Source organism: Oncorhynchus tshawytscha, linkage group LG16, assembly GCF_018296145.1.
Source record: "Oncorhynchus tshawytscha isolate Ot180627B linkage group LG16, Otsh_v2.0, whole genome shotgun sequence".
NCBI classification, from domain to species: Eukaryota; Metazoa; Chordata; class Actinopteri; order Salmoniformes; family Salmonidae; genus Oncorhynchus; species Oncorhynchus tshawytscha.
The window spans coordinates 88501710-88525202 of NC_056444.1; the positions used below are offsets into that span (position 1 = coordinate 88501710).

Here is a 23493-nt window from a genome sequence, read left to right on the forward strand (position 1 = left end):
GGGAAGAGAAGAAGAGTGGTACTGGAAAGAGAGGAAGAGTGGTACTGGGAAGAGAAGAAGAGTGGTACTGGAAAGAGAGGAAGAGTGGTACTGGGAAGAGAGGAAGAAGTGGTACTGGGAAGAGAGGAAGAGTGGTACTGGGAAGAGAGGAAGAGTGGTACTGGGAAGAGAGGAAGAGTGGTACTGGAAAGAGAGGAAGAGTGGTACTGGAAAGAGAAGAAGAGTGGTACTGGGAAGAGAAGAAGAGTGGTACTGGAAAGAGAGGAAGAGTGGTACTGGAAAGAGTGGTACTGGTAAGAGAGGAAGAGTGGTACTGGGAAGAGAAGAAGAGTGGTACTGGAAAGAGTGGTACTGGTAAGAGAGGAAGAGTGGTACTGGGAAGAGAGGAAGAGTGGTACTGGAAAGAGAGAAGAAGTGGTACTGGGAAAAGAGGAAGAGTGGTACTGGAAAGAGAAGAAGAGTGGTACTGGAAAGAGAGGAAGAGTGGTACTGGGAAGAGAAGAAGAGAGAGGCACTGGGAAGAGAGGAAGAGAGGTACTGGGAAGAGAGGAAGAGTGGTACTGGGAAGAGAGGAAGAGTGGTACTGGGAAGAGAGGAAGAGTGGTACTGGGAAGAGAGGAAGAGTGGTACTGGGAAGAGAGGAAGAGAGGTACTGGGAAGAGAGGAAGAGAGGTACTGGGAAGAGAGGAAGAGTGGTACTGGGAAGAGAGAGGAAGAGAGGTACTGGGAAGAGAGGAAGAGTGGTACTGGGAAGAGAGGTACTGGGAAGAGAGGAAGAGTGGTACTGGGAAGAGAGGAAGAGTGGTACTGGGAAGAGAGGAAGAGTGGTACTGGAAAGAGAAGAAGAGTGGTACTGGGAAGAGAGGAAGAGTGGTACTGGGAAGAGAGGAAGAGTGGTACTGGGAAGAGAAGAAGAGTGGTACTGGGAAGAGAGGAAGAGTGGTACTGGGAAGGAAGAAGAGTGGTACTGGGAAGAGAAGAAGAGTGGTACTGGGAAGAGAGGAAGAGTGGTACTGGGAAGAGAGAGAGTGGTACTGGGAAGAGAGGAAGAGTGGTACTGGAAAGAGAGGAAGAGTGGTACTGGAAAGAGAGGAAGAGTGGTACTGGGAAGAGAGGAAGAGTGGTACTGGGAAGAGAGGAAGAGTGGTACTGGGAAGAGAGGAAGAGTGGTACTGGGAAGAGAGAAGAGTGGTACTGGGAAGAGAAGAAGAGTGGTACTGGGAAGAGAGGAAGAGTGGTACTGGAAAGAGAGGAAGAGTGGTACTGGGAAGAGTGGTACTGGAAAGAGAGGAAGAGTGGTACTGGAAAGAGTGGTACTGGAAAGAGAGAAGAGTGGTACTGGGAAGAGAGGAAGAGTGGTACTGGAAAGAGAGGAAGAGTGGTACTGGGAAGAGAGGAAGAGTGGTACTGGGAAGAGAGGAAGAGTGGTACTGGAAAGAGAGGAAGAGTGGTACTGGAAAGAGAGGAAGAGTGGTACTGGGAAGAGTGGTACTGGAAAGAGAGGAAGAGTGGTACTGGAAAGAGAGGAAGAGTGGTACTGGAAAGAGAGGAAGAGTGGTACTGGAAAGAGAGGAAGAGTGGTACTGGAAAGAGAGGAAGAGTGGTACTGGGAAGAGAGGAAGAGTGGTACTGGAAAGAGAAGAAGAGTGGTACTGGAAAGAGAGGAAGAGTGGTACTGGGAAGAGTGGTACTGGTAAGAGAGGAAGAGTGGTACTGGGAAGAGTGGTACTGGTAAGAGAGGAAGAGTGGTCTGGGAAGAGTGGTACTGGTAAGAGAGGAAGAGTGGTACTGGAAAGAGAGGAAGAGTGGTACTGGAAAGAGAGGAAGAGTGGTACTGGGAAGAGAAGAAGAGTGGTACTGGAAAGAGAGGAAGAGTGGTACTGGAAAGAGTGGTACTGGTAAGAGAGGAAGAGTGGTACTGGGAAGAGAAGAAGAGTGGTACTGGAAAGAGTGGTACTGGTAAGAGAGGAAGAGTGGTACTGGGAAGAGAGGAAGAGTGGTACTGGAAAGAGAAGAAGAGTGGTACTGGGAAGAGAGGAAGAGTGGTACTGGAAAGAGAAGAAGAGTGGTACTGGGAAGAGAAGAAGAGTGGTACTGGGAAGAGAAGAAGAGTGGTACTGGAAAGAGAAGAAGAGTGGTACTGGAAAGAGTGGTACTGGGAAGAGAAGAAGAGTGGTACTGGGAAGAGAGGAAGAGTGGTACTGGAAAGAGTGGTACTGGGAAGAGAAGAAGAGTGGTACTGGAAAGAGAAGAAGAGTGGTACTGGGAAGAGAAGAAGAGTGGTACTGGGAAGAGAAGAAGAGTGGTACTGGAAAGAGTGGTACTGGGAAGAGAAGAAGAGTGGTACTGGGAAGAGAGGAAGAGTGGTACTGGAAAGAGTGGTACTGGGAAGAGAAGAAGAGTGGTACTGGAAAGAGAAGAAGAGTGGTACTGGAAAGAGAGGAAGAGTGGTACTGGAAAGAGAGGAAGAGTGGTACTGGGAAGAGAGGAAGAGTGGTACTGGGAAGAGAGGAAGAGTGGTACTGGGAAGAGAAGAAGAGTGGTACTGGGAAGAGAAGAAGAGTGGTACTGGGAAGAGAAGAAGAGTGGTACTGGGAAGAGAGGAAGAGTGGTACTGGAAAGAGAGGAAGAGTGGTACTGGGAAGAGAGGAAGAGTGGTACTGGAAAGAGAGGAAGAGTGGTACTGGAAAGAGGAAGAGTGGTACTGGAAAGAGAGGAAGAGTGGTACTGGAAAGAGAGGAAGAGTGGTACTGGGAAGAGAGGAAGAGTGGTACTGGGAAGAGTGGTACTGGGAAGAGAAGAAGAGTGGTACTGGAAAGAGAGGAAGAGTGGTACTGGGAAGAGAAGAAGAGTGGTACTGGAAAGAGAGGAAGAGTGGTACTGGGAAGAGAAGAAGAGTGGTACTGGGAAGAGAGGAAGAGTGGTACTGGAAAGAGAGGAAGAGTGGTACTGGGAAGAGAAGAAGAGTGGTACTGGAAAGAGAAGAAGAGTGGTACTGGAAAGAGAGGAAGAGTGGTACTGGGAAGAGAAGAAGAGTGGTACTGGAAAGAGTGGAAGAGTGGTACTGGAAAGAGAAGAAGAGTGGTACTGGAAAGAGAGGAAGAGTGGTACTGGAAAGAGAGGAAGAGTGGTACTGGAAAGAGAGGAAGAGTGGTACTGGAAAGAGAGGAAGAGTGGTACTGGGAAGAGAAGAAGAGTGGTACTGGGAAGAGAAGAAGAGTGGTACTGGAAAGAGAAGAAGAGTGGTACTGGAAAGAGAGGAAGAGTGGTACTGGGAAGAGAAGAAGAGTGGTACTGGGAAGAGTGGTACTGGGAAGAGAAGAAGAGTGGTACTGGAAAGAGTGGTACTGGGAAGAGAGGAAGAGTGGTACTGGAAAGAGAGGAAGAGTGGTACTGGGAAGAGAAGAAGAGTGGTACTGGGAAGAGTGGTACTGGGAAGAGAAGAAGAGTGGTACTGGAAAGAGAGGAAGAGTGGTACTGGAAAGAGAAGAAGAGTGGTACTGGAAAGAGTGGTACTGGGAAGAGAGGAAGAGTGGTACTGGAAAGAGAGGAAGAGTGGTACTGGAAAGAGAGGAAGAGTGGTACTGGGAAGAGAGGAAGAGTGGTACTGGAAAGAGAAGAAGAGTGGTACTGGGAAGAGAAGAAGAGTGGTACTGGAAAGAGTGGTACTGGGAAGAGAGGAAGAGTGGTACTGGGAAGAGAAGAAGAGTGGTACTGGGAAGAGAAGAAGAGTGGTACTGGGAAGAGAGGAAGAGTGGTACTGGGAAGAGAGGAAGAGTGGTACTGGGAAGAGAGGAAGAGTGGTACTGGGAAGAGTGGTACTGGGAAGAGAGGAAGAGTGGTACTGGGAAGAGAGGAAGAGTGGTACTGGAAAGAGAGGAAGAGTGGTACTGGGAAGAGTGGTACTGGGAAGAGAGGAAGAGTGGTACTGGAAAGAGAAGAAGAGTGGTACTGGGAAGAGAAGAAGAGTGGTACTGGAAAGAGAGGAAGAGTGGTACTGGAAAGAGAAGAAGAGTGGTACTGGAAAGAGAAGAAGAGTGGTACTGGAAAGAGAGGAAGAGTGGTACTGGAAAGAGAGGAAGAGTGGTACTGGAAAGAGAAGAAGAGTGGTACTGGAAAGAGAAGAAGAGTGGTACTGGAAAGAGAAGAAGAGTGGTACTGGAAAGAGAGAGAGTGGTACTGGGAAGAGAGGAAGAGTGGTACTGGGAAGAGAGAGAGTGGTACTGGGAAGAGAGAGAGTGGTACTGGGAAGAGAGGAAGAGTGGTACTGGGAAGAGAGAGAGTGGTACTGGGAAGAGAGAGAGTAAGGGTCCGCATGCTTCCCGGCCAGAACACTCATATATTATGAGGACATGTTCGCCACACATTTTTCTCGAGGCCGAAGTCCGTAGCCTGAATCTATGCTCCCTCGTCTGCGATTGGTCAACAGTAGGGGGATATTTATTGACGATCACTTGGACAGTCATTACCTGTTACAGTACCAACAGCTTCTCTACCTGGGGGTTCCTTCCTTAAAAAACGATGTCAAATATAGGCCTGTTCATCATTTATCAAGGTAGGCTCAACAGTTGAATTAATCGAAACAATTTTATGGCAACTTCAAGGCATGGATGAAGTGTTTCTCTTCTCATCCCTCCATCTCCTTCACTTCATCCTCCAGCGGACACTGCCTGTCAACAGACAAAGCTAATATTCAAGGGGACAACATTCATCACCAGGATCAATATCAACATCTGGACGGTAAAGGATTTAGCTTGTAATCTGTTGCTTTTAGTGAATTCCCTCCTGACGCTGTCGGAGATCCCAGCCCGCACGTAAATCGGTCTGCACCGTGAGACGGCGGCGCGACCGTGCGTCTACTGTGGGAAACAGTAATATTATCTGTGACGTCCGATGATCAGTGGTGTATGATTTTTTTTATGTCGTAATTTCCTTCATTAAAGTTGGTACCGAGAGATGCAGCCATTTGAATAGCCTATAATTTAGAATATACATCAAATGTATACTCCAATTGGTCTATTTTTAAAACCCTCAAACGCCATGTTAGGCATATCTAATTTAGAAATAGGCCATCATCACTGTCCATCGGGAATGATAGGCAAATTCTTCACGTTTAACGTCCAAACTGCATCTCCATGCCAATGATTTTATTGATCAGTTTCATAGGAATATACATTTAGATATTAAATGATTGTTTCGTGAGCGAATCAAAGCAGATGGTTTTAATTAACTACTAGCCTTTTTGTATTTTGTTTCAATCAAAGCAGATATCCTGCATAGTGGCTCGTTCCGTTCAGTTTTGGCGCATGATATAGATACACTGCTCAAAAAAATAAAGGGAACACTTAAACAACACAATGTAACTCCAAGTCAATCACACTTCTGTGAAATCAAACTGTCCACTTAGGAAGCAACACTGATTGACAATACATTTCACATGTGGTTGTGCAAATGGAATAGACAACAGGTGGAAATGATAGGCAATTAGCAAGACACCCCCAATAAAGGAGTGGTTCTGCAGGTGGGGACCACAGACCACTTCTCAGTTCCTATGCTTCCTGGCTGATGTTTTGGTCACTTTTGAATGCTGGCGGTGCTTTCACTCTAGTGGTAGCATGAGACGGAGTTTACAACCCACACAAGTGGCTCAGGTAGTGCAGCTCATCCAGGATGGCACATCAATGTGAGCTGTGGCAAGAAGGTTTGCTGTGTCTGTCAGCGTAGTGTCCAGAGCACGGAGGCGCTACCAGGAGGCCAGTACATCAGGAGACGTGGAGGAGGCCGTAGGAGGGCAACAACCCAGCAGCAGGACCGCTACCTCTGCCTTTGTGCAAGGAGGAGCACTGCCAGAGCCCTGCAAAATGACCTCCAGCAGGCCACAAATGTGCATGTGTCTGCTCAAACGGTCAGAAACAGACTCCATGAGCGTGGTATGAGGGCCCGATGTCCACAGGTGGGGGTTGTGCTTACAGCCCAACACTGTGCAGGACGTTTTTCATTTGCCAGAGAACACCAAGATTGGCAAATTTGCCACTGGCGCCCTGTGCTCTTCACAAATGAAAGCAGGTTCACACTGAGCACATTTGACAGACGTGACAGAGTCTGGAGACACAGTGGAGAACGTTCTGCTGCCTGCAACATCCTCCAGCATGACCGGTTTGGCGGGGTGGGTCGTCATGTTGTGGGGTGACATTTCTTTGGGGGCCGCACAGCCCTCCATGTGCTCGCCAGAGGTAGCCTGACTGCCATTAGGTACCGAGATGAGATCCTCAGATCCCTTGTGAGACCATATTCTGGTGCGGTTGGCCCTGGGTTCCTCCTAATGCAAGACAATGCTAGACCTCATGTGGCTGGAGTGTGTCAGCAGTTCCTGCAAGAGGAAGGCATTGATGCTATGGACTGACCCGCCCGTTCCCCAGACCTGAATCCAATTGAGCACATCTGGGACATCATGTCTCGCTCCATCCACCAACGCCACGTTGCACCACAGACTGTCCAGGACTTGGCGGATGCTTTAGTCCAGGTCTGGGAGGAGATCCCTCAGGAGACCATCCGCCACCTCATCAGGAGCATGCCCAGGTGTTGTAGGGAGGTCATACAGGCACGTGGAGGCCACACACACTACTGAGCCTCATTTTGACTTGTTTTAAGGACATTACATCAAAGTTGGATCAGCCTGCAAATACAGACCTCCATGGGTTGATAAATTTGATTTCCATTGATCATTTTTGTGTGATTTTGTTGTCAGCACATTCAACTATGTAAAGAAAAAAGTATAAGTAATAAGAATATTTCATTCATTCAGATCTAGGATGTGTTATTTTAGTGTTCCCTTTATTTTTTTGAGCAGTGTAGTTTTTGATTATTCGCTCCAAGGTGGCATAGCAGTTCAGACGTCTTTTGTCCTCGTCTTGTCGTGTCCTGTGTATATATATATATTTACAACTTTTTTTTCACATACATTTTATTTTTATTTTCCATCAACTCGTCTTCAAAACACTCTCCTGCAACCCGCCTCACCAATTTATATTTATAAAAAAGTATTATTTACCTCAAATCTGTAATCCTCCAAGAAGCTAGCCAGAAACTCCAAGAAGCTAGCCTGAAACTAGCCAGAAGCTAGCCAGAAGCTAATCCAGAAGCTAGTTCAGAAGCTAGTTAGCTCCTTTACTGGCAAATCGTTAGTATTCAGCTAACCACGGTTTGTGGTCATCAGCTATCCTTTAGCTCGAAAATCTATCGCCAGTTCTGTACGGCGCAGCGCGGCTCGGAACGGAACATACCGGACCAATTTTTCTCTCCATGTCCCTGGATTTCGACTGCTCTCTGGACATTCATACCCGGATCTCACAGCTAGCTAGCTGCTATCCGTGTGACTATCGGCCTTCGTCGATTCCGGAGCAAACATCAATTATTCCGGAGCTAGCCAGCTCCGTCAATCACTCCTGAGTTCCATCAATCACTCCTGGGCTGCAGTCACCTATCCGGACCCGTTTTACTGCCTAGGCGGAGCCCCACCGGGCCTTCACAACTGGACTGTCGACGTTATCTACCCGAAGGAGATCCGGCTGGCTCCTCCGTCGCGACGTTACCTGAACGCCCATCTGCGGCCTGCTAACCGTTAGCTGTCTTACCGGCTGCTATCTGAATAGACAATCGGACAATTTATTTATTTTTATTATTATTATGTTTTCTTCTTGGGCCTCTATAACTATAGCTATTGTTTTTATTTTTGTTGTTGTTGTGTGATTTGGATTAATCCCCTCTACCACACGGAACCCCACTAATCTACTGACGGAACGCAAGAGGTGGCTAACAACAGACCTCCATCGTATGCTAGCTTGCTACCGATGGCCTGGCTAGCTGTCTAAATCACCAACCAACCTCTCCACTCACTGGACCCTTTTGATCACTCGACTAAGCATGCCTCTCCTTAATGTCAATATGTCTTGTCCATTGCTGTTCTGGTTAGTGTTTATTGGCTTATTTCACTGTAGAGCCTCTAGTCCTGCTCACTATACCTTATCCAACCTATTAGTTCCACCACCCACACATGCAATGACATCTCCTGGTTTCAATGATGTTTCTAGAGACAATATCTCTCTCTTCATCACTCAATACCTAGGTTTACCTCCACTGTATTCACATCCTACCATACATTTGTCTGTACATTATACCTTGATGCTATTTTATCGCCCCCAGAAACCTCCTTTTACTCTATGTTCCAGACGTTCTAGACGACCAATTCTCATAGCTTTTAGCCGTACCCTTATTCTACTCCTCCTATGTTCCTCTGGCGATGTAGAGGTGAATCCAGGCTCTGCAGTGCCTAGCTCCACTCCTATTCCCCAGGCGCTCTCGTTTGATGACTTCTGTAACCGTAATAGCCTTGGTTTCATGCATGTTAACATTAGAAGCCTCCTCCCTAAGTTTGTTCTATTCACTGCTTTAGCATACTCAGCCAACCCGGATGTTCTAGCTGTGTCAGAATCCTGGCTTAGGAAGACCACCAAAAATTCAGAAATTTTAATTCCAAACTACAACATTTTCAGACAAGATAGAACTGCCAAAGGGGCGGTGTTGCAATCTACTGCAAAGATAGCCTGCAGAGTTCTGTCCTACTATCCAGGTCTGTACCCAAACAATTTGAACTTCTACTTTTAAAAATCCACCTCTCTAAAAACAAGTCTCTCACCGTTGCCACCTGCTATAGACCACCCTCTGCCCCCAGCTGTGCTCTGGACACCATATGTGAACTGATTGCCCCCCATCTATCTTCAGAGCTCGTGCTGCTAGGTGACCTAAACTGGAACATGCTTAACACCCCAGCCATCCTACAGTCTAAGCTTGATGCCCTCAATCTCACACAAATGATCAATGAACCTACCAGGTACCTCCCCAAAGCCTTAAACACGGGCACCCTCATAGATATCATCCTAATCAACTTGCCCTCTAAATACACCTCTGCTGTCTTCAACCAAGACCTCAGCGATCACTGCCTCATTGCCTGCATCCGTAATGGGTCAGCGGTCAAACGACAACCACTCATCACTGTCAAACGCTCCCAGGCCTTTCTAATCAACCTGGCCGGGGTATCCTGGAAGGATATTGATCTCATCCCGTCAGTAGAGGATGCCTGGGTATTTTTAAAAAATGCCTTCCAAACCATCTTAAATAAGCATGCCCCATTCAAGAAATTTAGAACCAGGAACAGATATAGCCCTTGGTTCTCCCCAGACCTGACTGCCCTTAAACAACACAAAAACATCCTATGGCGTTCTGCATTAGCATCGAACAGCCCCCGTGATATGCAGCTGTTCAGGGAAGCTAGAAACCATTATACACAGGCAGTTAGAAAAGCCAAGGCTAGCTTTTTCAAGCAGAAATTTGCTTCCTGCAACACTAACTCAAAAAAGTTCTGGGACACTGTAAAGTCCATGGAGAATAAGAACACCTCCTCCCAGCTGCCCACTGCACTGAGGATAGGAAACACTGTCACCACTGATAAATCCACTATAATTGAGAATTTCAATAAGCATTTTTCTACGGCTGGCCATGCTTTCCACCTGGCTACTCCTACCCCGGACAACAGCACTGCACCCCCAACAGCAACTCGCCCAAGCCTTCCCCATTTCTCCTTCTCCCAAATCCATTCAGCTGATGTTCTGAAAGAGCTGCAAAATCTGGACCCCTACAAATCAGCCGGGCTAGACAATCTGGACCCTTTCTTTCTAAAATTATCTGCCGAAATTGTTGCCACCCCTATTACTAGCCTGTTCAACCTCTCTTTCGTGTCGTCTGAGATTCCCAAAGATTGGAAAGCAGCTGCGGTCATCCCCCTCTTCAAAGGGGGGACACTCTTGACCCAAACTGCTACAGACCTATATCTATCCTACCGTGCCTTTCTAAGGTCTTCGAAAGCCAAGTCAACAAACAGATTACCGACCATTTCGAATCTCACCATACCTTCTCTGCTATGCAATCTGGTTTCAGAGCTGGTCATGGGTGCACCTCAGCCACGCTCAAGGTCCTAAACGATATCTTAACCGCCATCGATAAGAAACATTACTGTGCAGCCGTATTCATTGATCTGGCCAAGGCTTTCGACTCTGTCAATCACCACATCCTCATCGGCAGACTCGACAGCCTTGGTTTCTCAAATAATTGCCTCGCCTGGTTCACCAACTACTTCTCTGATAGAGTTCAGTGTGTCAAATCGGAGGGTCTGCTGTCCGGACCTCTGGCAGTCTCTATGGGGGTGCCACAGGGTTCAATTCTTGGACCGACTCTCTTCTCTGTATACATCAATGAGGTCGCTCTTGCTGCTGGTGAGTCCCTGATCCACCTCTACGCCATTAAGCCCTGCCATTCGGCCAGTTCAGGAACAAACAGCAGTAGTTTGCAGTAAGCTAGAGTCTAACATGGACCACCACTCTGTGGTATCACTAGTCTAACATGGACCACCACTCTGTGGTATCACTAGTCTAACATGGACCACCACTCTGTGGTATCACTAGTCTAACATGGACCACCACTCTGTGGTATCACTAGTTGTAGGCTATAGTCTAACAGGGCCCACCACTCTGTGGTATTACTAGTCTGACAGGGCCCACCACTCTGTGGTATTACTAGTTTGACAGGGCCCACCACTCTGTGGTATTACTAGTCTAACAGGTCCCACCCCTCTGTGGTATTACTAGTTGTAGGCTGTAGTCTAACATGGCCCACCACTCTGTGGTATTACTAGTCTAACAGGTCCCACCACCCTGTGGTATCACTAGTTGTAGGCTGTAGTCTAACATGGACCACCACTCTGTGGTATCACTAGTCTAACATGGACCACCACTCTGTGGTATCACTAGTCTAACATGGACCACCACTCTGTGGTATCACTAGTCTAACATGGACCACCACTCTGTGGTATCACTAGTCTAACATGGACCACCACTCTGTGGTATCACTAGTCTAACAGGGCCCACCACTCTGTGGTATCACTAGTCTAACAGGGCCCACTACTCTGTGGTATTACTAGTTGTAGGCTAGTCTAACAGGGCCCACCACTCTGTGGTATTACTAGTTGTAGACTATAGTCTAACAGGGCCCACCACTCTGTGGTATCACTAGTTGTAGGCTTTAGTCTAACAGGACCCACCACTCTGTGGTATCACTAGTCTAACATGGACCACCACTCTGTGGTATCACTAGTCTAACAGGGCCCACCACTCTGTGGTATCACTAGTTGTAGGCTATAGTCTAACATGGACCACCACTCTGTGGTATTACTAGTTGTAGGCTGTAGTCTAACAGGGCCCACCACTCTGGTATTACTAGTTGTAGACTGTAGTCTAACAGGGCCCACCACTCTGTGGTATTACTAGTTGTAGGCTATAGTCTAACAGGGCCCACCACTCTGTGGTATTACTAGTCTAACAGGGCCCACCACTCTGTGGTATTACTAGTTGTAGGCTATAGTCTAACAGGGCCCACCACTCTGTGGTATTACTAGTCTAACAGGGCCCACCACTCTGTGGTATCACTAGTTGTAGACAATAGTCTAACAGGGCCCACCACTCTGTGGTATTACTAGTTGTAGGCTGTAGTCTAACAGGGCCCACCACTCTGTGGTATCACTAGTCTAACAGGGCCCACCACTCTGTGGTATTACTAGTTGTAGGCTATAGTCTAACAGGGCCCACCACTCTGTGGTATTACTAGTCTAACAGGGCCCACCACTCTGTGGTATTACTAGTTGTAGGCTGTAGTCTAACAGGGCCCACCACTCTGTGGTATCACTAGTTGTAGACTGTAGTCTAACAGGGCCCACCACTCTGTGGTATTACTAGTCTAACAGGGCCCACTACTCTGTGGTATTACTAGTTGTAGGCTATAGTCTAACAGGGCCCACCACTCTGTGGTATTACTAGTTGTAGGCTATAGTCTAACATGGACCACCACTCTGTGGTATCACTAGTCTAACAGGGCCCACCACTCTGGGGTATCACTAGTCTAACAGGGCCCACCACTCTGTGGTATTACTAGTCTAACAGGGCCCACCACTCTGTGGTATTACTAGTCTAACAGGGCCCACCACTCTGTGGTATTACTAGTTGTAGACTATAGTCTAACAGGGCCCACCACTCTGTGGTATTACTAGTTGTAGGCTATAGTCTAACAGGGCCCACTACTCTGTGGTATTACTAGTTGTAGACTATAGTCTAACAGGGCCCACCACTCTGTGGTATCACTAGTTGTAGGCTATAGTCTAACAGGGCCCACCACTCTGTGGTATTACTAGTCTAACAGGGCCCACCACTCTGTGGTATTACTAGTTGTAGGCTGTAGTCTAACAGGGCCCACCACTCTGTGGTATCACTAGTCTAACATGGACCACCACTCTGTGGTATCACTAGTCTAACAGGGCCCACCACTCTGTGGTATTACTAGTCTAACAGGGCCCACCACTCTGTGGTATCACTAGTTGTAGACAATGGTCTAACAGGGCCCACCACTCTGTGGTATTACTAGTTGTAGGCTGTAGTCTAACAGGGCCCACCACTCTGTGGTATCACTAGTTGTAGGCTATAGTCTAACAGGGCCCACCACTCTGTGGTATTACTAGTCTAACATGGCCCACCACTCTGTGGTATTACTAGTTGTAGACTATAGTCTAACAGGGCCCACCACTCTGTGGTATTACTAGTTGTAGGCTATAGTCTAACAGGGCCCACCACTCTGTGGTATCACTAGTTGTAGACTGTAGTCTAACAGGGCCCACCACTCTGTGGTATTACTAGTCTAACAGGGCCCACCACTCTGTGGTATTACTAGTTGTAGACTATAGTCTAACAGGGCCCACCACTCTGTGGTATTACTAGTTGTAGACTGTAGTCTAACAGGGCCCACCACTCTGTGGTATTACTAGTCTAACAGGGCCCACCACTCTGTGGTATTACTAGTCTAACAGGGCCCACTACTCTGTGGTATTACTAGTCTAACAGGGCCCACCACTCTGTGGTATTACTAGTCTAACATGGACCACCACTCTGTGGTATCACTAGTCTAACAGGGCCCACCACTCTGTGGTATCACTAGTCTAACAGGGCCCACCACTCTGTGGTATTACTAGTTGTAGGCTGTAGTCTAACAGGGCCCACCACTCTGTGGTATTACTAGTCTAACAGGGCCCACCACTCTGTGGTATTACTAGTTGTAGGCTATAGTCTAACAGGCTGGCCAAACTGGAAGTGCCTGCATGCGCCATCGCGCGCATGTTTATTTTTTTTTTATCCCCACACCAGACATGATCAAGTCATGCAGGTTAAAATATCAAAACAACTCTGAACCAATTATATTAATTTGGGGACATGTCGAAAAGCATTAAACATTTATGGCAATTTAGCTGGGATATAAACATTGGGTTGTAATTTTACCTGAAATGCACAAGGTCCTCTACTCTGACAATTAATCCACAGTTAAAACAGTAAACTGAATTCCTTTCTTGTCATCTCTCCTTCCTCCGGCTTCTATTTTTACTTCTTTGGACTTCGAGACATCAGTATAGAGACAAAGTGGAGTCTCAATTCAACGGCTCAGACATGAGACATATGTGTCTACAGACAATCACGAACTACAAAAGGAAAACCAGCCACATCGCAGATACCGACGTCTTGCTTCCAGACAAGCTAAACACCTTCTTCTCCCGCTTTGAGGACAACACAGTGCCACGAATGCGGCCCGCTACCAAGGACTGTGGGCTCTCCTTCTCGGTGGCCAACGCGACATTTAAGTGTGTTAACCCTCACAAGGCCGGCCCAGACGGCATCCCTAGCCGCGTCCTCAGAGCATGCGCAGACCAGTGTTATTCAATCTCTCCCTATCCGAGGCTGCTGTCCCCACATGCTTTAAGATGGCCACCATTGTTCCTGTACCCAAGAAAGCAAATATAACTCAACTAAATTATTATCGCACACCCCTAGACCCAACCACAGGGCTCTCCAGAGGCTGACATCGCCTTCTGGATGATAGCGGGGTGAACAGACAGTGGCTCGGGTGGTTGTTGTCCTTGATGATCTTCTTGGCCTTCCTGTGCCATCGGATCCTGTAGGTGTCCTGGAGGGCAGGTAGTTTTCCCCCGGTGATGCGTTGGGCAGAACACAACACCCGTACAGGTGCATCAAAGCGTGGACTGAGAGACTGGGAAAAACAGGCTTCTATCTCACGGCTATCAGACTGCTAAATAGGCATCAATAGCACAGAGGCTGCTGCCCTATATAGACTTTAAATGGCAACTTTAATAATTAACACATCTGTGGGAACTTGGGAAAAGATGCTCAGAAAAGAACATTTGTTTTGCTAAATTTCTGGCAGTCCGGGAGTTGGCAATCATTGGCCCGTTACCCCATTTAGATGACTTAGGTGATGTAATCAACAGCCAATGTTTACTTTTATTTTGGGTTGTGACAGTATTTACAAGTCAGTACTTTAGACACTATTTAAATCTGAAGTGGTCTGAAGGGCATCAGAAAGGGTCATGTGCAGAAGAGATCATGTCTCCCTCCCACTGTCCTGAGTCCGGCGCAGTGGGAGGGGGAAATGCTGTGACATGAGATCACCCGCTTCACAGAAATTAAGGCGTCAGTTATTTTAACACTAGTACTTGATTACCAACAACGACGAGACGGCCTACAGGGAGGAGGTGAGGGCCCTCGGAGTGTGGTGTCAGGAAAATAACCTCACACTCAACGTCAACAAAACAAAGGAGATGATTGTGGACTTCAGGAAACAGCAGAGGGAGCACCCCTTATCCACATCGACTGGACAGTAGTGGAGAGGGTAGTAAGTTTTAAGTTCCTCGGCATACACATCACAGACAAACTGAATTGGTCCACTCACACAGACAGCATCGTGAGGAAGGCGCAGCAGCGCCTCTTCAACCTCAGGAGGCTGAAGAAATTCGGCTTGTCACCAAAAGCACTCACAAACTTCTACAGATGCACAATCGAGAGCATCCTGTCGGGCTGTATCACCGCCTGGTACGGCAACTGCTCCGCCCACAACCGTAAGGCTCTCCAGAGGGTAGTGAGGTCTGCACAACGCATCACCGGGCGCAAACTACCTGCCCTCCAGGACACCTACACCACCCGATGTCACAGGAAGGCCATAAAGATCATCAAGGACAACAACCACCCGAGCCACTGCCTGTTCACCCCGTTATCATCCAGAAGGCGAGGTCAGTACAGGTGCATCAAAGCTGGGACCGAGAGACTGAAAAACAGCTTCTATCTCAAGGCCATCAGACTGTTAAACAGCCACCACTAACATTGAGTGGCTACTGCCAACACACTGACACTGACACTGACTCTACTCCAGCCACTTTAATCATGGGAATTGATGGGAAATGAATCACTAGCCACTTTAAACAATGCTACCTTATATGTTTACATACCCTACATTGTTCATCTCATATGCATATGTTGATACTGTACTCTATATCATCTACTGCATCCATATGTAATACATGTATCACTAGCCACTAACTATGCCACTTTGTTTACATACTCATCTCATATGTATATACTGTACTCAATACCATCTACTGTATCTTGCCTATGCCGTCCTGTACCATCACTCATTCATATCTTTATGTACATATTCTTTATCACCTTACACTTGTGTCTATAAGGTAGTAGTTTTGGAATTGTTAGTTAGATTACTTGTTGGTTATTACTGCATTGTCGGAAATAGAAGCATTTCGCTACACTCGCACTAACATCTGCTGCTAACCATGTGTATGTGACAAATAAAATTTGATTTGAGCTTAGTTATGGTAGAGGGAAACCAGACAAGTTTCCCAGAGTCATCTTTCAGTGATGGGGTCATTTGTTGTACCTTAAAACACCACATGTAGAAATAAAACAAAGTAGTTGATCAGAACCACATCTACCAGAGGTGACTGACCTATGAATCAAGTCAAATTGTTTGTTTCTCGCAACCCCTAGTTTGTGAGACACTGTATTAGTCAGGCCTAAAACTCTGTTACACCAGCAACTACACCGACATGCATTGTTGACTAACAGAACATACACTAGGTGTCAACCAGAGCCTCTGGTGCAGAGCGCTTTAGAAATGCTGTGACATGAGATCACCCGCTTCACAGAAATTAAGGCGTCAGTTATTTTAACACTAGTACTTAACTAATCTTACCCACAACCTTCAAGTCATCTGAAATCAGCAGTGAAGCTCAGAATAACGGAAGGCAACTCAGGTCAGTTTTATATTCAACAATGCACTTTTATTGGCTAGTTGTTCCTCCTCCATGTCTCTGATCTCTTGGATGCTTCTGTGCCTGTCCTGGGTGTCTAGATGGCGTGAATCTTCTTCCAGCGAGCCAGAGGACCAGACAGGCATCCTATGGGATGTTGAACCTGTCTAGACCGTCTGTATTTGGGTGTCTAGATGGCGTGAATCTTCTTCCAGCGAGCCAGAGGACCAGTCGAAGGGATGTACTTCACCCCACAGCCATCAGGAATCACACGCTTTTCAGCCATCATTTGATCAAAGTCTACCGCGTTGAACTTAGTGAAGCCGTACTTCTTTGACATGTGGATCTGGGAGAGAGAAAGGAGAGAGTGACCAGATGTTATCCAGAGGCAACCATTTTTCTCAGTGAAGGAAATATAGTTGTCTCAGCAGTCCCTTAAAGGGGCCAGCACCTCCCAGCTGGCCTCATACACAACCACAGAGTCACTGTCTGCAGCCATTGAACACCAGAACCGCACTGCAGCAGGACTGGTCAGATTAATGAGCTGCAGGGGTCTAACAGTGCACAATGAGTGTTTAAGACCTTCAAATCTCATCTATATATCCACCCCAGTGTGTAGCTACTCATACAAGTGTCCGCATTTCAAATGTATATTCAGTGTTACCTTCTGGCGCCCAGGGAACTTGAACTTGGCTCTGCGGAGAGCCTCGATAATGTGCTCCTTGTTGCTGGCCTTGGTGCGGACAGACATGATCACCTGACCGATTCTAACACGGGCCACGGTGCCCAGGGGTTTACCGAACGCACCACGCATCCCTGTCTGGAGCCTAGAAACACAGAACAAAACACGTCTCATTACTACAGGAAACACATTACTGACAAGGAATAGTTATTGTGCTTTACAGCAAGCAGAGACCAGGGAAACTAGAGGAGAAACCTGGAGAGGAACCAGACTCAGGGTCATTTTGAACACATTCTGCATTTACAGTAAAACACTAATGCTAATTACCCAAATACAGCAACGGCCAAGACCATGGCCACATGGCGCCCCATTCTCTACAGTACACTACTGTTGACCATGGCCACATGGCGCCCCATTCTCTACAGTACACTACTGTTGACCATGGCCACATGGCGCCCCATTCTCTACAGTGCACTACTGTTGACCAGAGGCTGGTCATTGACATGGAGCAGCACCTTGTTCATATTACCCACAACCCCCCCCCCAGTCAGTCAGTCCCGGTCTACAACCCCCCGGCCCAATCAGTCCCAGCCTACAACCCCCCCGGCCCAGTCATTCCCGGTCTACAACCCCCCGGCCCAATCAGTCCCGGCCCACAACCCCCGGCCCAGTCAGTCAGGGTCTACACCCCCCCCCCGTCAGCCAGTCCCGGCCTACAACCCACCCCCGGCCCAGCCAGCCAGCCCCGGCCTACAACCCCGCCCGGCCCAGCCAGTCAGCCCCGGCCTACAACCCCGCCCGGCCCAGCCAGTCAGCCCCTACAACCCCGCCCCGCCCAGCCAGTCAGCCCCCACCCCGGCCCAGCCAGTCAGCCCCGGCCCACAACCCCGCCCCGGCCCAGCCAGTCAGTCCCGGCCCACAACCCCGCCCCGGCCCAGCCAGTCAGTCCCGGTCCACAACCCCCCAGCCAGTCAGTCCCGGTCCACAACCCCCCCCCCCGACCCAGCCCAGTCAGTCAGCCCAGTCAGTCAGTCAGTCCCGGTCCACAACCCCCCAGTCAGTCCCGGTCCACAACCCCCCCCAGTCAGTCAGTCCCGGTCCACAACCCCCCAGTCAGTCCCGGCCCACAACCCCCCGGCCCAGCCAGTCAGTCCCGGCCTACAACCCCGCCCCGCCCAGCCAGTCAGTCCCGGTCCACAACCCCCAGTCAGTCAGGGTCCACAACCCCCCCGGCCCAGTCAGTCAGTCCCGGTCCACAACCCCCCAGTCAGTCAGGGTCCACAACCCCCCCCAGTCAGTCAGTCCCGGTCCACAACCCCCCAGTCAGTCAGTCCCGGTCTACAACCCCCCAGTCAGTCAGTCCCAGTCTACAACCCCCCAGTCAGTCAGTCCCGGTCTACAACCCCCGTCCCAGTCAGCCAGTCCCGGTCCACAACCCCCGGCCCAGTCAGTCCCGGTCTACAACCCCCAGCCCAGTCAGTCCTGGTTTGACGCACGGCAGCACCAGTTGTAAAGCGTTGTTTCAGCGGTCCCTTAAAGGGGCCAGCACCTCCCAGCTGGCCTCATACACAACCACAGAGTCACTGTCTGCAGCCATTGCACACCAGAACCGCACGTCAGCGGGACTGGTCGGCTTAATAAGCTGCAGGTGTGTTTTAGGAGTTTAGAACAGTGCTGTACCTGTCAGCCCCAGCGCAGGACAACATCTTGTTGATACGGATGACATGGAAGGGGTGCAGGCGGACCCGGATGTGGAAGCCGTCTTTTCCACAAGTCTTCACCATGTACTTGTTGGCACAGATACGGGCTGCCTCCAGAGCTAGAGGAGAGATGGGAGAGTGTAAACAGGCTACCTCCAGAGGAGAGATGGGAGAGTGTAAACAGGCTGCCGCCTCCAGAGGAGAGATTGGAGAGTGTAAACAGGCTACCTCCAGAGGAGAGATGGGAGAGTGTAAACAGGCTGCCGCCTCCAGAGGAGAGATGGGAGAGTTAACACAGGCTGCCTCCAGAGGAGAGATGGGAGAGTTAACACAGAATACCTCCTCCAGAGGAGAGATGGGAGAGTTAACACAGTCCTCCAGAGGAGAGATGGGAGAGTTAACACAGAATACCTCCTCCAGAGGAGAGATGGGAGAGTTAACACAGAATACCTCCAGAGGATGGGACCTGCCTCCAGAGGAGAGATGGGAGAGTTAACACAGGCTGCTGCCTCCAGAGGAGAGATGGGAGAGTTAACACAGGCTACCTCCAGAGGAGAGATGGGAGAGTTAATACAGGCTGCCTCCAGAGGAGAGATGGGAGAGTTAACACAGGCTACCTCCAGAGCTACAGAGGAGATGGAGAGATTTAGACAGTACATGAATGTGAAATTAGATCCAACCTAGCCTTTCAGAAGACAACATGTTTTTGTGATGTGTGCCCCAGAGATGACCTGTGCCCTCACCTTCAGAGGACAGCTGCTCGTACTCGTCAGAGACCATGTGACCACACAGAGGGAACTCATCCACCCTGGCCTTCTTCCTGCCCAGGTCAAAGATCCTGATCTTAGGATCTACAGAGAGCAGGGCACATTACATACAGGAGGGGACAGAGAGCAGAGCACATTACATACAGGGAATAGTTGACGTAGGTCTGAGTGTAATTTCTTTAAGATATCAAGCGGACATACAAAACAGCCAATTCCCTCTGTAGTTCAGCATAAACAGGTCATGTTTTGTTTCAGCGGTCCCTTAAAGGGGCCAGCACCTCCCAGCTGGCCTCATACACAACCACAGAGTCACTGTCTGCAGCCATTGAACACCAGAACCGCACGGCAGCGAGACTGGTCAGATTAATGAGCTGCAGTTCAGAACACAGTGCCGAGTAGTCGGACAGAACTAGTATCGTAGCATATGGGCAATTTTCAGAATTATTTTTTTTGTAATTATCCAGGAGCCAGCAAGTATCTTTCTGATGTCAGTCAGTAACGGTGTCTAAACTATACTGTCTTAGTGCATGGTAAAGGATAACAACTGGCTAGTTTGCCTGTCTATAAAGAGAAGGGCGGGCTGTGCGTTGATCACGCACCTCTGATTGGACAGAGTGATGCTGTATCTCTGTCTACTCATAATATCACTTTTCCTTGCATGTTTTCGGTCTGATCGTTCAGATTTCTGCTGCCTGCTACTATAACAACTCACATGGCGAGGACGTTTGATATCAAGCTATCAATGTGCATAATATCTAACCAGCAGGGCGAGGGGAGGGGAAATATGAAACGCCTACGCTCATTTGGACCGATGAAAACTTGTCCGCCCGCTGTGAGTTGATACAAACACTGGTCAGACCCCCCCCCCTAACCTGCTGTTTGTTTGGTCTAGAAACATGCAGGAAGATGTTTTGGGGTCATTTTGCAAACATCTACTTAAGCATATAAGTAGATAACATTTTTTTCCCCGATCACGAGTATCATCCGATCTATCAACCTGCGGATACGATTACGGCCATGTCTGCACATCACTGTTCAAGGCATGTCTGAGTGGGTATTGGGGAATAACCAAGGAGAGGAGAAAGTAAGGAAAAGGGGTTTACCAGGCACACCGCGACAGAAGCGGGACTTGGGGTAGGGCTTGTTCTTGCAGTAGCGATAGCTGTGGGAGAGAGATGGCTTGAAACAATTATCTGCTGACCAGCTACAGTACCATGCCGTCACCTTTCAATGTTTGGTTTGTCAAGTGGTTATATCAGCTGCCTTTTACATTGAACACAGGAAAAGGTCATTTAAGTGATCAGCGGTCCTGCAGAAACAGCCATGTTTCAGGGTGTGAAGGCGACCCAGCCAGTACAGCCATGTTTCAGGGTGTGAAGGCGACCCAGCCAGTACAGCCATGTTTCAGGGTGTGAAGGCGACCCAGCCAGTACAGCCATGTTTCAGGGTGTGAAGGCAACCTAGTCAGTCGGTTGTGTCTCAGGGCCAACACCTCCCAGCGGGCTTCATAGGCAAACAGGTACTGTCTGCTGCAATTATACACCAGAACCACACTGCAGACTGATTGGCTAAATACACTGCAGGTGTGTGATGAAGTCAGTTCAAATGATACTAAGGATGTTTACACATGTTCATGCATTTTTATACTGTTTGGTAAAAAACAACGTTATATGCTGTGTAATCACAGGCCGATGTACGATACTAATAACCTTTATAACCGTTCAGCCACGGACAGGCTTCAATGGCTAGTTAACTATGCTGGTTTATGCCATTAGCGGTTAGCCTACCAACGAGTAACTTTTTTTAAATTTCACCTTTATTTAACCAGGTAGGCTAGTTGAGAACAAGTTCTCATTTACAACTGCGACCTGGCCAAGATAAAGCATAGCAGTGTGAACAGACAACACAGAGTTACACATGGAGTAAACAATGAACAAGTCAATAACACAGTAGAAAACAAAGGGGGGAGTCTATATACAATGTGTGCAAAAGGCATGAGGAGGTAGGAGAATAATTACAATTTTGCAGATTAACACTGGAGTGATAAATGATCAGATGGTCATGTACAGGTAGAGATATTGGTGTGCAAAAGAGCAGAAAGGTAAATAAATATAAACAGTATGGGGATGAGGTAGGTAAAATTGGGTGGGCTATTTACCAATAGGCTATGTACAGCTGCAGCGATCGGTTAACTGCTCAGATAGCAGATGTTTGAAGTTGGTGAGGGAGATAAAAGTCTCCAATCTAAATGCCAACGAGCTACATTCAACACCATGTTACTACCTAAGTGACTGACCGTGACCTCGTCGACAATTGTGTAACAGACCAAATATAGGTAGCTGGATCATTAATGCACATGGTGCGGACATATCCTCCATTTTGCATTTTCATCCAGCGACATACTTCAATCCCGAGCTAAAAAAAATCATGTGACAAAAAACCTCACCATCGGGCTGGCCGGCGACCCATAGCTGCAATCTGTATAAATAACACAAAACAGACACTTATTACGAAAGGAAACGGAGGTTATACGCTAGAAAGATGGTAGAGTTTGTAGAATGTTTTGAAGAGAGGCAGACACCGCCATGTGAACACGAACTCACCGAAAGGAGGAAAGGAAGTCAGAGAGACATCCGGTGCGTCATACGGACGCTTCGCCTGGAGAATTAGGATAAAAACACTCCGGTTATATTTTTGATTTGGGTAAACACTTTTGGTGTCACACGTGAAATATGGTTAGTAATCGTGTATTTTAAATTGAATATGATGGCTGTAAAATTTTCTCCGCAATAACTAGCCTACCGTGGAGCATAACGGGAAAGGTAGTTTTACTGGGAACATGGAACAAGCAACATGAACATTCAAGGGGATCACCAAAATGTAGGATGAGATGAGGTGAGGACGAGGAAAGTGTCGGTAAAATTAGTTTGGATCCCCCGACAGTGGTGTTATTTAATAACATTTTAATTGCTATGTATTGGCAAGTGAGGGGATTTGAAGCCACCAGATGGCCATATTGGAACTCCCCAGGTGGATCAGTCCTCCCCATAGGAATGAATGGAATTCTACAATAGACTTTCAATGATAATGACAGATCTATAACACATAGAGTAGATCTACTGCTTCTTAGACTTTCAATGATAATGACAGATCTATAACACATAGAGTAGATCTACTGCATCTTAGACTTTCAATGATAATGACAGATCTATAACACATTTCAAGTTTTAATGACACATACACAAGTACAGTGAAATGCATTTCTTGCAAACTCAAAACCCAACAATGCTGTAATCAATACCAATGTATCACTACAAAACAAAACATGAGGAATAAGAAATATGAACTACACAATAAAGTAAGTAAGCAAACTATACACAGTTCCAATATCATATTTACATGTGCAGGAATACTGGAGTGATGGAGGTGACAGTGTGTGTAGTGTGTAGGGCCCTGTGTGTGTGTTGGAGTATCAGTGTGTGTAGGGCCCTGTGTGTGTGTTGGAGAATCAGTGTGTGTAGTGTGTAGGGCACTGTGTGTGTGTGTGTGTGTGGAGTATCAGTGTGTGTAGTGTGTAGGGCCCTGTGTGTGTGTTGGAGTAGGGCCCTATGTGTAGTGTGTGTGTAGGGCCCTGTGTGTGTGTTAGAGTATCAGTATGTGTAGTGTGTAGGGCCCCGTCAGCGTGCATAGAGACAGTGTGTGTAGTGTGTAGGGCCCCGTCAGCGTGCATAGAGACAGTGTGTGTAGTGTGTTTGTGTTGGAGTAGGGCCCCGTCAGTGTGTAGGGCCCTGTCAGTGTGTGTAGGGCCCTGTGCATAGAGACAGTGTGTGTAGTGTGTAGGGCCCCGTCAGTGTGCATAGAGACAGTGTGTGTAGTGTGTAGGGCCCCGTCAGTGTGTAGGGCCCCCTCAGCATGCATAGAGACAGTGTGTGTAGTGTGTAGGGCCCTGTCAGCGTGCATAGAGACAGTGTGTGTAGTGTGTAGGGCCCCGTCAGTGTGCATAGAGACAGTGTGTGTAGTGTGTAGGGCCCCGTCAGTGTGTAGGGCCCCCTCAGCATGCATAGAGACAGTGTGTGTAGTGTG

General features: G+C 48.0%; 1 protein-coding gene and 3 non-coding genes across 5 annotated transcripts; all 4 read right to left on the minus strand.

Annotated features, from left to right (window-relative positions):
* Positions 1-16269: 16269 nt before the first annotated feature.
* LOC112236625 (60S ribosomal protein L10) lies at positions 16270-21958 on the minus strand. Of its 2 annotated transcripts, none has more exons than XM_042299876.1 (6): positions 21857-21958; positions 20514-20572; positions 19387-19494; positions 18624-18762; positions 16926-17088; positions 16270-16607 (listed from the first exon to the last, which is right to left on the minus strand). In XM_042299876.1, exons 1-6 carry the CDS (start codon positions 21877-21879, stop codon positions 16452-16454), a joined length of 648 nt encoding a protein of 215 aa, XP_042155810.1. In that variant the 5' UTR covers positions 21880-21958; the 3' UTR covers positions 16270-16451. The 2 variants fall into 2 exon arrangements, with proteins under 2 accessions (XP_042155810.1, XP_042155809.1); XM_042299875.1 differs by lacking the exon at positions 21857-21958 and adding an exon at positions 21707-21783.
* On the minus strand, positions 16679-16811 carry LOC112236631. Its single transcript, XR_002951256.1, has one exon. It is a non-coding gene; the product is annotated as a small nucleolar RNA SNORA70 (small nucleolar RNA).
* LOC121839713 lies at positions 18459-18591 on the minus strand. The gene has a single exon (XR_006079188.1). It is a non-coding gene; the product is annotated as a small nucleolar RNA SNORA70 (small nucleolar RNA).
* LOC112236630 lies at positions 19655-19787 on the minus strand. The gene has a single exon (XR_002951255.1). It is a non-coding gene; the product is annotated as a small nucleolar RNA SNORA70 (small nucleolar RNA).
* Positions 21959-23493: the final 1535 nt, after the last annotated feature.

Excerpts from the sequence above, each read along its gene's own strand:
- LOC112236625 (XM_042299875.1), bottom strand. The coding sequence starts at position 21,768 with ATGTGCATTAATGATCCAGCTACCTATATTTGGTCTGTTACACAATTG. Across the intron at positions 18,763-19,386 it reads CGAGCAGCTGTCCTCTGAAG|CTCTGGAGGCAGCCCGTATC; the intron begins GTGAGGGCACAG and ends TCTCTCCTCTAG. Across the intron at positions 16,608-16,925 it reads AGTTCCCTGGGCGCCAGAAG|ATCCACATGTCAAAGAAGTA; the intron begins GTAACACTGAAT and ends TCTCTCTCCCAG.